General features: G+C 43.4%; 2 protein-coding genes across 3 annotated transcripts in view; both read right to left on the bottom strand.

Annotated features, from left to right (window-relative positions):
• Positions 1-357: 357 nt before the first annotated feature.
• On the bottom strand, positions 358-8,786 carry cab39l (calcium binding protein 39-like). Its single transcript, XM_069711901.1, has 10 exons — positions 8,204-8,786; positions 6,975-7,089; positions 4,854-5,006; positions 4,478-4,642; positions 4,231-4,349; positions 3,977-4,145; positions 3,814-3,873; positions 3,188-3,253; positions 2,953-3,096; positions 358-2,806 (listed from the first exon to the last, which is right to left on the bottom strand). The coding sequence occupies exons 3-10, from the start codon at positions 4,953-4,955 to the stop codon at positions 2,627-2,629; spliced, it is 1,005 nt and encodes a 334-aa protein (XP_069568002.1). The 5' UTR covers positions 4,956-5,006; positions 6,975-7,089; positions 8,204-8,786; the 3' UTR covers positions 358-2,626.
• Positions 8,787-10,836: 2,050 nt separating this feature from the next.
• Positions 10,837-15,335, bottom strand: part of mcf2la (mcf.2 cell line derived transforming sequence-like a) — a 35,204-nt gene continuing 30,705 nt past the window's right edge. The window contains exons 27-33 of one of the 2 annotated variants that reach the window (XM_069711867.1): positions 15,129-15,221; positions 14,374-14,448; positions 13,571-13,645; positions 12,664-12,773; positions 12,343-12,455; positions 12,082-12,185; positions 10,837-11,993 (exon numbers count right to left, since the gene is read on the bottom strand). In XM_069711867.1, the coding sequence (XP_069567968.1) occupies positions 11,914-11,993; positions 12,082-12,185; positions 12,343-12,455; positions 12,664-12,773; positions 13,571-13,645; positions 14,374-14,448; positions 15,129-15,221 (650 nt within the window). In that variant the 3' untranslated portion in view covers positions 10,837-11,913. The remainder of the gene's footprint in view (positions 11,994-12,081; positions 12,186-12,342; positions 12,456-12,663; positions 12,774-13,570; positions 13,646-14,373; positions 14,449-15,128; positions 15,222-15,335) is intronic. The other variant, XM_069711866.1, reaches the window with a different exon arrangement.

Genomic DNA, 15,335 nt, shown 5'->3' with positions numbered 1-15,335 from the left:
GGGCAGAAGTGAAATGTGCTCAGTTCATCATTTTGATAATAACCGCCGTGATAAACAGGTGTTTGATAAAATGGGACATCATTTATTACACAGCATCACTTTGGTGTCATTGTTTTGATTGATTTATCCACAGTGTTGATTGTTCACTTCCAGCTTTAATATTCGCCCGCTTGCCTTGTTTGTCGTACTCTCGGTACAAGAACAAGTTAAACCGAACTGTGGAGCTACTGATCCAGAAAAAAAGTGTTGAGAGGGAGTAAAAAAAAAAAAAAGAAATGAAAAGAAAGTTGTTAGAAAATATAATGGTTGCTCAGTAAAATGATCAAACACGTGAGAAAATGAGCACACGCACAAAGCCAGCATTCCCATCCTTTATTTGTAGTGAACGTGGTACAATAGCATCGATGTGGGAAAAAAAGGTGGCTGCCTTCAGAGAGGACGCCGGGAACATGATGTCGAGGGCTGTTTGTTTTTTAGGGCCAAAGTTGCTCGTTGTTTTAGTTATAAAAACAAAAGATGAATCAGAGTTTGGCTCAAGTGACAAATCTGATGTGAAGCTGGTTGGCCTGCATGTGATCTCATGTTTTATTATGATACAGTATAATACTGGCACAGCTTGTAGCATCCAGAAGAGCTGGTATTGTTGTTATTTTTCACCTAAATGACAAAGCATGGAGAACTAGTTTTTCCCATTATTCTTTTACGCCAGATGAAAAGCAGAATTCACATTTTGTGACCGTTGCCGTCACTTTACTTCCCTCACTACTGCTTTTTTATTTCTGTTTAGATTCCCTGGATTTAAATGTGACCTCAACCCAGAAGTTTACTTTTTAGAGTACGAAGGTTAAAGAGACATCGAATCACGACTCGATTTTAAACTCTCATGGAAGCTGAAAGCTTCGGGGACGTCCGTCAAATATTGATTGGAAAATAAATTCTGAATTTTATCAACTTTATTCTTAATGTCTTTTTTTTTTTTTTTTTTTTTAGAAAAATGGAGACTTGGTCATATTTAATAAGTGGGAAAAAACAAAACAAAAAAAACCGACGCTTTATATCCTCGTTGATTATTCACAGTTAAATTTCGCCATCGATTCCTGTTCCAGGTCAACTTTGGCCTCCGCGACAAGTTTCCCGTCAAGTTTGCAGCCGACACAGTTTGCAACTCTTGCAACGGCAACCGATCAGCCGTGAAAAGTTTAAAAGGTTTCAAATGACAGCGTAACTCAAATATAGTGAGTTGAGAGGTTCACAGCTTAATCACGACAAATATGTTCTATCCAGAGCATATTTTCATCAACATAATAATTAAGCTCCCCCTAAAAAGATACTGGAAATACAAAAAAAAATAAAAAGAAAGTGTAAAGAAGGTAAAACACAGCAGAAAAAAAAAGGCACCTCTGAATCTTCGACGGTTTCCTTTCTAACACCAACATCAGAGCAAAACACTTGTTTACAGTACAGAAAGAAAAAGGAGTGAAACAAACAAACAGCCGTCTTTACGGCCCGGTGCCCTCCGTTAATGTTCCTCACTCACAAACCACAAACTGTACATGACAAGAGATGAAACTATATATAGAGATTTTTTTGTTGTTGTTGTTGTTTTTTTAAAACACCACCAAGCAGTGTGAAAACAGTGATCGGCTTTAAAAAAAAAAAAAAAGAAAAAAGAAAAAGGTTTGAATCATCATTGTATTTGTTTTGTTATCATACAGAAAGTGCTATTAGCCACCAGCAAAGAGAACCAGTGATCACAATGATTGAAGCTAAATGTACCGATCGCAGCCCAAACGTCACGACTAAATGAAAAAGAAAAGGCCCTTCATATTTGTCGATTCTTCACTATGGGTACTATTTTGGCAATTTTTGGTCAACGGTGACTGAAACCAGATCTGCGTCTCGCTGAAGCTTATCGAGTTGCTGAAAATGGCACACGTGGACGCTCGACCTTTCCCGCGTTGAACCGCTTAGTCGCGTTACCAATTAGCCGATGCCAACTTTGTGAGGAGAAGCGGGGGAAGACGAGACTTTGACGTGAAGCTGCGCGGCGACGCTGGCGTTTCAGATTGAATTCAGCCTGACCGGAGAGGAAACGATCATCGACGGAGACGTTTGGCTACCAGAACCGCCGTTTGGCCAGCAAAGCTTTTAGCAACGACTGAGAACGTGTTTCACAATCCCCCCTCCTCCCCCTCCCCCCACCTTCAAAAAAACCCAGAAAATCTTCATTATTTTTCAGATTTGCAGCAACTTCATTTAAACAGTTTAAGCAGTGGCTAACACAGCAAATGGAAAAAAAAAAAAAGAAAAAAAAAAACCATTTAGGCTTTTAACCACTGGTTCAAAGCAAATCAGCAGCCTCCAACACTGTTGTTGTTGTTGTTGTTGTTGTGGCACTACACGCTACAGATGGAAAGAAATTTACAAAAGAAAAGATCAGTGATGTAAGAACTACTCCTGCACAAGTTTTAATGAACCGACAAAGAAAAGGGAAAAAAAAAAAAAGGACAAATAATGTCTTGAAGATTTCTTTTAAATAGAATAAGCATTATTGTTAATGTGGTTGTTGTTTTTTTTCTATGTCTTCCTATTGATAAAAAGTCGGGGTGGAGGAACTGCTGCTTCTCTAGGAGGCCGGCTTCTTCAGATCCCTGATCTGTTTGATTAGGTAGGTCTTCTCGTCGTTGAACTGCTCGTCGTCCGTGCGGTCCTTCTGGAAGTTGCTCAGGAAGTCGATGAGTTTGGTCTGGTTCTTGAGCAGGATGTCGACGATGGGCTGCGTCTTGTTGGGGTTCGCTACGAACACCTGGAGACGGAAACAGACGGTTGGCTCACGCTCGGGTGTTTAAGACGTGAAGGGAAAACCGGATTTTCTATCTTCTACAGTGGCTTTTATTCGGTTTGCGGTCCGTCTGACACGTCGTCTGTGGATTCACTAAACGCCGTGTTTACCTTGAAGACGTGGAAGGCCTCGAACTGGATGTTGGGACTCTTGTCTCGTAGCAGATTCATCATCAGCTTGAGATTCTCCGGCTTGCTGATGTAGCGCGTCATCACCGTGAAGTTATGTCTGTCCAACAACAGCTCGCCCAGAAGCTGAACGGGAGATCAATAAATTAGATATCAGGTTGTTTTTGTTTTTGTTTTTTAGCACCTGTGTAAATTAATATCGGAGTCGGAGCCAAACCTTTAGAGACTGCCGCTTGGTGACGTAGTTCTCAGAGTGCAGCAGCTTCTCGTAGTCTACGAACACCTGCCGTGACACAACAAACACTTACTACACATTATTAATCGTCTCAGATCAGATTGGTAGTTTTATGTGTCCAAACTTTGCTCAAGTTGAACTTATAAAAGAAAGAGGAACCTTTTTTTTTAACTTCCTCCGAGCTTTAATAATATCAAGTGTCTGTTAAACAATGAGAGCAACTTTCTCCTTTAACCTGTGGGGTTAAACAGACAGAAGTCCTCGAACTATGTAGGGTTATGCACAATTATTACATGACTTTATTTCACATACCCCCCCCCCCCCCCCTTAAATCTAATGAAGTGAGGTGTTGCTGCTCGAGCCTCCTCCTGGGTCACATCGACTCCACCGAACCCATCACGGCACAGAGCCGAGCTTTGTACCCGGAGATGTTGTGACATCGAGACGGCTTTCTACCGACTCAGTTTTCCTGGAAATCTGTCATTGTTTTGATTTTTTTTTTTTCCTTCCCACCCGTCGGCCCTCTTTCCAACCTCTTTCCCCACTCTGATCTTCTCTGGGGAAGAGCTAGCGTGGTGCCAAAGTGTTTTGTAAGTGGAATCACTCACGGCGTCGTAGTTCTGTTCGAGGTATTCGGCCACCAGCACTTTGTGTCTCGTCAGAAGATCCTGCCGGCGAACACGGAGAGATCAGGCGACGGAGCCGAACAGATGCTTCTCTGTTCTGTGCGACAGGAAATGTACAGCTCTGGTATTTCGTGGCGCGCGTTACCTTGAAGGTGGCGAAGGCGTCGGAGGCGATGTCGAAGGTGGACATCTCCACGTAGTTGAAGAAGCTCTGGAAGTCGTCGGAGTGAAGCACCACCTTGGCGAGCGGCTCGTGGCGGATGCACTCCCTCAGCATGATGCCGCAGTTCAGCGCCACCTGCGCCGTCTCGTACCTTGAAGCGACGGGACGAGAGAGACGGTATTGCGTCATCCGCCATCGCACACGAGTACGGGACGTGTGCCGTGCGCTCGGCTCACCCTTTCAGCAGTATGAAGAGGACCTCTTGGTGGGAGCAGAAGTACTCCACGGTGGGGCTTCTCGTCCCGATCTGCCTCCTCAGGATGTTGTTGAAGATCTGACACACGTCCTTCTTCCCCTGCACACACACACACACACACACACACACACACACACACACACACACACTTTAATGCCACGCTCGGCTCATTTTCCGCTGCCAGGATCCTTTTCTTTTCTTTTCTTTTCTTTTCTTTTCCTGCGTACCTCGAAGTCTATGACCTGCAGGTTTTCCACCAGCGATATGAGCAGCCCGCTGTTGTACAGCTCCTGGGCCAGCTGGGCCACCGTCTCCGTGTGGGGCTCCTTGTCGTTGCTCCCGTACAGAATCTCCTTCATGGACACCAGGCACTTGGACACCTCCTCGGACGCCTGCGGGACGGAGAGGGAGAGTGAGGCGAGAAGGACGTGGAGAGGAAACACTACGGAGGAATGAAATGTTAATAGACGGGCGTCGGTGTGTGTTTGAGTTGAGGCTGAACTTGGCGCGTGTTTGCGTGTTGACGGCGACGTGTCGGGAGACGACCGGGCCGGTCTGTCCCCCTCGGGACGCTCCCGGAGGGAGACGCCGTCCGGCCCTTACCTTGTCTGTCTTCTTGTCCTGTTTGACCAGGATGGCCAGGTTCTCCTTCAGGGTCCTGACGATGTCCGCCGGACTCTTGTGCGATTTACCGAACAGCGGCATGTCTGACGCTCACGCACACAAACACGCACCGCGCTGGCGCCGCGTCGGGACCTGTGAGACACGGCGACAGCATGCAGGGAACACGAGGGACGGTCAGTGACGAGCCGGACGCAGCAAACCAAAGTTTTGGCCACGCTGCCACTGGGATCACAAGGTTTTCACCTGACGAAGGAGAAATCTCAGAGGAGCGTTTTCACTCGCAGTGTTCAGACGTTGTGTTGAGAGTTTAAAGGTTTTAATTGTCCTCCGATCGAGCCAGTTGGTTTTCTTTTGATGCCGACTGATGTAACAAATGAAATCACATGCTTCATAACATTCGGAAAAGGCCAAACACGTTGTCAACAAGCTTCTGAGTCCCCTAAAAAAAACATCTCAAGAAGCCAAGAGAGAAAAAGGCCCTTAAATATGTTTGTTTTATTGCAATTGTGGTCAAAAATATCTTCTATAAATCAAATACTTAAACCTATTCAACTGTAATTTTAAGGCCAAGCTGTAAAGCAGGGGAGGAGACAATAAAGGCTCCTTCTGTTTCCCTTTATTCTGACATTACGTCACGATGACACAACTTCCGCCCAGTCAACATTTGTTGGAGGATAAACAGCAACAGCAGAGAGGAAGTATTTATGAAAGGCGAGGACCCGGCCTTGCACAAGCGTCCCTGCTTCTTTTCTTTAAATCTTATCATGTTGCAGGTTGGGCCGTTAGGAGTCGGAGAGTTTGAGATTTCCAGTCTGCTGCAGCTGCAACTGAATGTTCATTGTAATCACGTAATAAAACGTCTTTTGAGTGCTGGCGATCTGAAGCAGCCGGTTACCGGGAAGCCTTCGTTTTGTACTCGCAGCCTTATGAAAGTGGCTAAATGTGATGTAATGGGATTAATGTGGTGGTTTGAACACTCCGCTAATCCACCCGCAGAGGTTATACCCCAAATATCAATTCTTCCTCAGCTGTGATCTTGAGGGACTAAATGAGCTTTGAACGAAGCTATATGGAGGAAAGCCACAGGTTACCACGGTGACAGAAATGACTCGGAGGCATTTCAATAAGATTATGAAGCATAATTTCACTGTTTAGCCAGATTTCGGTGTAAATAAACCTCGAGTTGGATATTATCAATATTTCGAGCAGTTTAAATTTCTCCTTGTGAAAATATGCCTTCAATTAATTCCTGCTTTGTTTTAACAATTAAATCAAATATCCTGTGACTGCAAGGATTAATCAATCGATATCATTCTTGTTATTGTATAATATTTAATACAGTTTACAGAATTAATGATCATATCAGCAATATGTTGAAGAAAAATTCAGGACGATTACTTAATTATTTGTCTATAATATGTCTGTGAATTGATCGATATACTGGCAAATATACAAATAGACCGGAAACGGCTTATATGTTGGCTGATATAAAAACGTCTTTCAACAAAACTAATGTCACACGCTGATTGTGGCTAGAATAATGTTTTTGTTGTTGTTTTTTTATTCACCGTCTAATCACCTTGATTTCGTGCTCCGATCTTCCCACATTACAGCAACGTGCTCTGTTGACGGGAGCAAACAGCACGTTGGTGGGCGGCTCCGATGACTAATCAATGACATTGCAGCGATGCAGGATAGTTAAGGGAGTAGTCTGTCACATCAACAAGCCAGTCAGCAGTAGTAGTGAAGACAAGCTGCTTCTGAGTTGTAGGAACAAGAGTCCAATCAGGATGTGGAGTCACAGTTTTAAACTTTAGCACGAGGCTGCAGGGAAATCTCTTCACAAAGAAGTCATTTTAATAAGCTGCATTTTGCATCTGATAACGAGCCTCAGGTTACACTTTAATTCAAGGTGGGAACATCAAACGGAAAAAAAAAGAAAAAGGCCTGATTCATTTTAGAGATTTAAAGGCCGCGCACGCCGCTGAAAGCTTTTCAGAGCAATTTAGGAATTCTTCCCGAATGTGTTTCACGGAAGTTGAGATGGCATGAAAACATTTAAAGAATCCTTTTCAGTAAAGAAGGAAGATGGCTGCTTACAATTTTGCAGCGATTCTTCTTCAGTGACTGTCAGGAATGCAGAGGCAGCTATTGATGATGCACAACGAGGAGGATTAATCTTTACTGTTGGTACGAGCCGACTGAAGGATGCTGTCTGAAAGCAAAATAAAGAGGAAAGCATCACAAACAAATACAGTGAATCAAGGAGCTGGAGGATTTTGAAGAACTTAGAAATGTCAACAACAACAAAAATCGATAATAAAAGTCAGATATTAAACATCCCCAACAGGATATCACTACTGGAAGGTAATAAAATAGATGCTTTGGGTCAGTGGGGGTTAATATTGTGATCCAGTGTCAGACAGGCCCATCCTGCCAGGATATGAAAGCCCACTGAGTCTGGTCTGTCTGTGTTGTGTGTCAAGGCAAGTACAGGCAACCACAGGAACACAGGATGTAATGGCATTTTAGCTTCAAAATAAAAGCACAGACAAGTCAGTCTGTGTGGTTTTTGACCACAAAGATTTTGCAATATAACCTGATAATTGTAGAGTCACTATAGTTTACATATCAAAAAGTATGTATGAATAGTTTCCTATTAAGTTTCCTCTCAAATTTATTTTAGCGACTTGGGAAAGTTTCCAACACAACATAAGACACGGAAATAACAAAATAGGAATAAGACAACAGGCTTTAAGTATTCTCAACTGTATAATCTCCCTCTAAAAGCTATAATTACACATTTACCAGTATCAGTATTTTAAAAAACATATACATTGCACTGTATTAACAGTCAAGCTGTTAAAGGAACCAGCAAATATTCTGGTTTAAGTGGTTGAATTCAGAAAATCGAATCGTTGCAACGCTGTTATTTTTTATTAAAAAAATAAACCTGTCTCAAGTCACTAGTTTCCAAAATGGTGAAAACAAATAAATACTGCAATTTCCCCCCCAAAAAAACCAAAGATCACATTTTTAAATCACTTTTTTTTTGTGCATCCACACGTTTCAAAAGCCAATTTTAAACTCATAAACCCTTTCGTTTGAAAAGCTGCGATCAGAGCAACTTGAGCATGTTTTGCTTGATAATTATAAACTTTTTTTTTTTTTTTACGCGATGGGAGTTGGAACGGTTTTGTTTTGAAAGTCCTTACCGGAAGCTGGATTGTTTTCATTGGGTCGGGCCTGACGCTAAAGTAACGTAGGAGGTAGGGGGGAAAAGCGAAAAAAACAAAACACACACACACAAAAAACAAATATACACGTACTGTAAACGTGCTGCTGAAGATTTAAAGCTCCCACGAAGGATGGCGTTTGGAGGAAGACGAGCTGAAAGCGGAGCTCGTCAGTAAACAGCCCGTAAGGCCGCTCAACAGTCACACAACGTGATTTAAGGCGACACCCCTCGCGCCTGCGGCCAAACTCCCTTTTTTTTTTTTTTGTTTGACAGATTTTAATTTTTTTTAATTTTTTTTTTTTAAAGCGAGCCCCAGTTATCTGCATCTTTTGAGCAACAACTACTACATCATTAAAAAAAAATTAATAATAAATTAATTAAATAAAAAAAAAAGACGTGCGCGAGCTCCCGTGTGTCACCATCACACAAGGGTAGGAACGATACTTACGGGGGGGAGATGTTTGCTCGGGGGGTCTTTAAATGTCCTCTCCGTCCCGGATCACAGCGCAGCTGAGCCTCCCCGGCACCCGTCTGCTGTCCGCGCCGGAGCTCGTTTGTTTAGCGGCTAATAAAGTGATAAAGTGCGCGACGGAGTTTAAAATGTGAAGAATCTGTTGAGAAGTCAGTGCAGAATCCCATCTGGTCGCTTTCCAAGTGTTCTGCGAAGCGCAGCGCGACGACGGTTAAATAACTTCCGGCGGAGACTTTCAAAGTAAAAACCCAACTGACTTTCTCGTCGGCTTAAAATGACGGGAGAACAAAAGAGGAAGGAATAGCTGCGACTGTAATCGAAATGCAGCTGCGTTTACCGGTTTACATCTGGATTTCTCTATTTTCACGCTCTCACGCAGGCTTTTAAAAAAAAATATATATATATATTTATGAGCAAAGCGCGTCACTTCCGGCTAAACGCTTGCCAACTTGACAAATCTGTATCTTTCCAGCCGCGGCTGGATCTCGTTCACATCCTCTTACGTCAAGCCCTTCGTGCTGCCTTTCCTCAAACGTTACCGCATTACAAGAGCTAAACTAAGCACTAGTGCAACGTAGGTCACCAGACTTACATCTAATACAACTCTGGTGGTGTTTAATTTACGTTTCTCACCAGCTAGACTTTAAAATAAATGAGAAAAGAAAGTAAAGGTCGGACGGAGTGCTTATTGGAACGCACCCCGAGCCGAATCACGGCAGTCTAAATTGGATAAAGCCTATTGGGGCATCGACACCACGTGGTTTAAATTACACTTCCGGACCCAAATAAATACATAATTATATTGATAAGGCATGCATGTGGTTTTTTTTTATGCTGAAGGCAAATAATAAAACTAGAAAAATATACTAAATAATAAATAAAATACCTTTAATTCCCACCAAAAAAAAAAAGGGCAAAACCTTATAGAGGAAACCATCTCAGACTTTATTAAAGCTGCTTTTCATTTTACATACAAGTCAGAATTACATATTTACAAATATACACAGGTATTTCTCATCATAATATTTGTATATAAACGCCATACTCAGTAGATATACAATAGGAAAATAAAGACGGTGGTTGCTGCAATGTGCTGCATAAACAGAAACTAAAAAATATAACCCTTTCTCATCTCTCCGGCCTCGAAAGTACAAATAACTCATTCGTTTGTGTGATCGTGATCAAAACACTGACACGTTCAGTGCCCGCGTCGGCTTTCGCGAGAGGGCAAGAAAATAAACTCTCACAAATATACAACAGCGTCAGGTAAAAATATCCGCCTCGCTCAGGAGGGATAAAAATCAGGGCCGTGAAGAACATGCCACAAAGAGAGACTCACAAAAACCGTGATCCTCTTAACAATATCCGTGCTCGTGAGGACAACAGTGAGAGGACACATCTGTACAAGTGGAACATACATTTCTCCATCTTTCAGCCACAGTTTTGACATCTCAGGGCCTGTAAACTTGTCCCCCAGTTCAACAAAACTTCTACAAGTCAGAAAAGGGTGGAGCTGGTTTGCACTTTCCTGCTTAGTAATGGTCACACGTTCAAAATTAGAGACAGAGAAAGGAAGCAATTGTTTTACAGTGTGCCTTGTGGGGACGGTAGAAATGTTGGGATATATATATATATATAAAAAAAACATGTTTATCCTTAGAAAAAGAAGTGTGAAGAGCAGCTGGTTGTCAGGGGTTGTGTTTTCCCCTCACCGTCCCCTGCTAAGGAACTTACACAGAAAAAAAAAAAAAGTCAGACTTTTGTCTTTTGTTGTTGTTGTTGTTGTTGTTGTTACTCGGCTGTGATGTTTACTCGGCTACATTTTTGGTGTCAAGTAAACAGATATTGCTCTCGGGCTGGAGGTGCAAACACGTCGAGCAGGTCTGGGACCTGGTTGGTCCGGCTTGCGGAGAAGTGGCTACGTCACGTGCTTGAACGGGGATCGACAGGACAAAGGCTGCTTTTGTGGCTGCGGTGCAGACCGAAGATAGGTGAGAAGAGTGACACACAAAAACAAACAAAAGTGCACTCACATGCAGGATAATGAGATTTGGGAGGCTGTCGCTGGAGATGATGAAACTGTTGCTGCCAAATGCAAAACGTCTGATGGAGCTTATGTGACTTGAAGTGAACCCATTGCCGTGTCACCACATACCGACGCAGGGTTGAACTGAAATATCCCTCAATGGGGCCTTTTTCTCTAAATCTGAACCAAGGATTTGAAACACAAGCATGTTGAATTTGTTCTGAAGCACACACACACACACACACACACACACACACACACACACACACACACACACACACACACACACACACACACACACACACACAGGTATGTGGTCACACCTGCCTGCCCACAAAACGTCTTGGGCTTCCTGAGAGGTAAATCCAGAGCAGTTCAGAGGCGGGTAAAATACAATCCCTCTTAAAAAACAAAAAAGAATAAGAAGAGGTCCAAAAGTTGTCCAAGCTGCCGCTCTTTTGTGTGAGTGAGTCATACATGTTGTGTAGCTGGAGAAGTGCAAGACATCTGACCACCAGGTAGCGCTGTTGGTGACATTCACCTCTGTGTTTCTTTAATTAGGTTAATCCCATAAAAAAACAAAAAGAAATCAGGCTTAAGGGAGCTCTTATGGGAGAATACAGCATTCTTGTGTAGGGATGAAAGTGTGAAACCAGCCACTGGCCTGCCAGACACTGAAGGGCTTCAGCAGGCTCTGACGTACAGCAACACGGCCCCCAAATACTCCACCTAATCAGTTTTGCTCCAAGATGCACTGAAAGCTTTTTCTTTTTCTTTTTTCTTTTTTGTTCTCGTTGCAGCCACCTGCTAGTTTTCACAGTGTGCGATCGGCGTCCGGCACTAAAGCCCACGTACCGTGTGAAATACCTGTCCGGTAGTATCTGCGGACATCCCGCTCAAGAATCTGTCGCCGGGCTGTGATGTCGTGGACTTGAAGCGGGGGTTGTTCGACGAGGCCGGCGGCTCGTGTTTGGTGCAGATATTCTTGATATTGTCCACTTCGATGCTACATAATCAGCAGGCTTGAACACCTGTTAATCGACTGAAGACATTTAGCTTGTTGTGATTTTTTTTGTTTTTGTTTTTAAAGAAGGCCTGACAGGAGGTTTGCTGAGGAATGATTGATCCCTGATATTCTCATTATCACTGGAATGAACGGTGAAAATATCCACACTTAAATTCAACATGCTGATATTTTTGAGTGCAAGAAACACTTTGATTGTGTCCTCCTGTCAGTCAGCTCCAGCTGTTTCGATTCCACCTGGAAAAGGTTGCGTCATGGAGTCGGCACGCTGATCTCAGGTCAGGGTTTGATGTCGGAGTAGCTGGTGTAGGTCTCGCTGCAGCTGGAGGAAGTGCTGAGGTTCCCGGAGACGCTGCCATCTGCAGGGCGAACACACCAACAACGATGATTATTCCCACACGGCATCGCTGTGATGCCTTGTTGAGTGACAGATCTGAATAAACCAACCTGAGCTGCTGAGTGACTGCGACGACTTGGACTCTGAGAGGAGGCTGAGGAGGTTCGCTGCTGCCACCCAGCCCTCCTTACTGCTGCGGAGGTTCCTCACAAACCTGCACAGCATTAAACAAACTGGCACTTTACCCAATAATGCGGCATGGCGAATAAATATATTATCATTATATCATTTTTGGGGTATAAAAAATTAATATGGAGGATTTTTTTTTTTGTCACAGTTAGAAAGATGTTTTTTGTTGTTGTTGTTTTTACCACTGTCCCTCCTCTCCTTCTCTGATCAGCTGCACCATGTCTCCGCTCTTGACAGACAGCTCCTGAGGTCCCGCCTTGTCGCAGTCTGCTACCACAGTGTATTTGCCTGGAGCCTGAAGGGTCGAAGGTCATCGGGTCAAATGGAGCCGGGTGGCGAAGTGTCACCGAAGGTATCACAAGCTTATTTATTTTCCTTAGTTGATTCCAACACTGTGGCTGACCATCTGATGCTCTTTAACTAAAGTAATAGTAGTAACTGAATATAGCAAAATATTAAAACAGACACTAATGAGAAACTTTATACTTCGTATTCAGGCTCACCAGCTTCTTTCCTACGTCCTCCTCCGTGTCAGAGTTCATGGGGTCCTCGCCGCTGGAGTAGCAGTCGTTCTCCTCGGAGGCATCCACCGAGAGAGACGCCTTGTTCCAGCCTGTAGGTGGGTGGTGTTGGTGGGTGGTGGTGGTGGTGGGGGTGAAGAAAGGAAAGAAAGTACAAGAAGAATTTGAGATTTAAAGTGTAACACAGAGGATTACAGAAAATATAAATGAGGGCAGTGAAGTTCATCACACACACACTCGGACTCACACTCAATGGGACTTCAAAATGCAGAATGCGTTAAAGACCACTATAGAAAATGGATGTTTATACTCCGGGTTGGGAAATATGTAAGATTTGATTTTTACCAGGAGCAAACTGAATGCCACCGTCAAACGTACAGTAAATCTCCAACAGGGAGGACAAAACCACAAAATATATTCAGTCAAAAACATGACGACTTCATCCATTTCAACACACTCAGAGGCACAAACTCCCGTGAAACCCCAGAGAAGATCAGTGAAGACAATCGGCAGATCGCAAAGAAACCAACGATTTCTGATTATAGATTTGAATCACCTGTATTCATTATAAGTCAGTAATCTCCACGCCACACAACAGCCCCAAACACCCAATAGTAATCGGGTAGAGGAGAGAGTAGGTACGTTGAAACAAACGTTGTCATTTGGCCTCGAATTGAGACTTCAAATTATTATTATTTTTTTAATATTTGCCAGTTTGAAACCAAATATGTCACTAAAATGCGAGATAAAAACGATAAGGCTCGATACAAGGCTAAATGACGTGTAAAGCGGACGTTCTGCGAAACGTTACCTCGGGTGAAAATCTATCACGAGCACCCCAAACAACAGCAAACACCCACTGTGGCTGATCCTCAGAGCAGCTCTGTACCTCTCCGCTTGCTCTGTAGCAGACTAGAGGTACTCATCCACTTGACTCTGCTCAGAGTGACGTGGGTAGTCGGCTCTGGATGGGGAGAGACGGCCAGGCCAATCAGTGACAAGCAGCTCGTCATGGTGACAGCTGGTGAGGTGGTTTTTCAGTGTGGATTTTAAAGCGTTTTGTTCTTTACTTCACTCTGATTTGTAGAAAGTTGTTAGTAAATCACTTGAACCATTAGTACGTCAGTCGTCCTCACACAGACATTTGCTAAGTGGAACATGGACGGAGCATCTCCACTAGTTCCCAGACCTGTAATTCACTGATGATGATGATGATTGATTATGATGATAGTGACCTGTGTGATGAAGGTTAAAAAGTTGCAGTGCACATGGCAGCTTCGGTGTTTAGAGAAAAAAATACGTCTCAGAGCATCTGCATGCTTAAGAGAAGCAAAAAAAAAAAATACAACTTTTGGAGGCAATTGATTGGTCTAAATGTGTGTACATCAGTAAACGTGACATTAAGGACATAAAACCCTTTATATCACTGATTTAACCAACATTTAAGAACATGCAGATACTCTATGAGCACACATTTCTCTCTCTACACATGTAAACACAGTACAGGGTGACAGCATGACGTGGAGCTCCTATTGGTGGATTAATGTCTCGCATCATATCCAGTTTCATCCTTCTATAAAAGAGACTCAGGTGAACTCGACACAACGACGACATACGAGACTGGATCACACGCTAATGATGAGGGATGGGAACGTAAACGATGGCTTCCGCAGGGGGGACGTGGACGTATACCTTTGAACCCGGACGGCGTGGGGTCACTCTTGAGCGAGTGGCGTTTGGAGCTGTGCTCGGGGCTCAGAGCCGAGCCTGCGGCCGCTCAGGGCGGGAGGAAGGTGAAGACGGGGAGGAAGAAGAGGAGAAAAGTGAGGGAGGAAGCAAGTGCAGAGGCGCAAGAATTAAAACGGCAGATTGCAGGTGTGTGTGCAGCTAACTTTGACCTGTCTGTGATCATTAATAAGAAAAACAACAACACAGGATTTATTGTTTGAAATACAGATTGATCATCAGATTGATGCCGTTTACCGCGAAGAGGACTGATTGACCTCCACTGAAGTCGTAATTAAACCTCAATCATTGCTTCTAAAGCACTTTTAAAGAATCTTAAAAGGCAGAAATATAATGAAGCTTGAATGAATATTTAGCCTTTAATATAACTGCATTTGGGCAGCAGGTGGACCGGACAGTAACTCCTTCACGTGACGGTCTGGTGAATCTAACACAGTCCGCCCAACTTTTACCACCAGGAGGCAGATTGTTCAATCTAACATCTCATGTACTCCATTAGGCTTCAAATCAGGTTAAACTGGGGAGGTCATTCATTATTGGTCACTTGGCAAATGCTCAAATGTAGTTTAATATAAGTACAGGAGGAGTCCAGTCAGTTAACTCGGTTCAGTGACCTCGATTTAAAAGATAAGAACTCCTTTATGTTTGTGGTTTTAAGTCACACTGAGCTGCTTGTGTTCAAAACTCTCAGCTGAAGTTACCTTTGGGACTCTTCAGAGTGCTGAAGCCCTGCAAAGTAAAACGCTTTTTAGCCACTGATGAGCGGTCAGTGGTCGGACTGGTCACTGGTTCATCTGGAGGCAAATGGTTTGAAATGAGAGACAGTGGGAGGGAGAAGATAACAAACAAACAAAAACAAAAAAAAGAGTCGGGCGGTCGTGAGAAGAGAGATGAAGAAAAAAGAGAGA

This window comes from Brachyistius frenatus, unplaced genomic scaffold, assembly GCF_029030835.1.
Source record: "Brachyistius frenatus isolate BFR_SWC_R1_liver_20210118 unplaced genomic scaffold, ASM2903083v1 Contig_103, whole genome shotgun sequence".
Taxonomy (NCBI): Eukaryota; Metazoa; Chordata; class Actinopteri; family Embiotocidae; genus Brachyistius; species Brachyistius frenatus.
The sequence above is the reverse complement of the archived record's forward strand: the minus strand, read 5'-3'. Positions and strand labels throughout refer to the sequence as shown.

Bases quoted from the DNA above. Each gene is read 5' to 3' on its own strand.
- cab39l (XM_069711901.1), bottom strand. From the start codon at position 4,955: ATGCCGCTGTTCGGTAAATCGCACAAGAGTCCGGCGGACATCGTCAGG. The intron at 4,350-4,477 runs GTACGCAGGAAA...GTGTGTGTGCAG, and splicing joins TGCAGGTCATAGACTTCGAG to GGGAAGAAGGACGTGTGTCA. The intron at 3,254-3,813 runs GTGAGTGATTCC...GTGTCACGGCAG, and splicing joins TCGAACAGAACTACGACGCC to GTGTTCGTAGACTACGAGAA.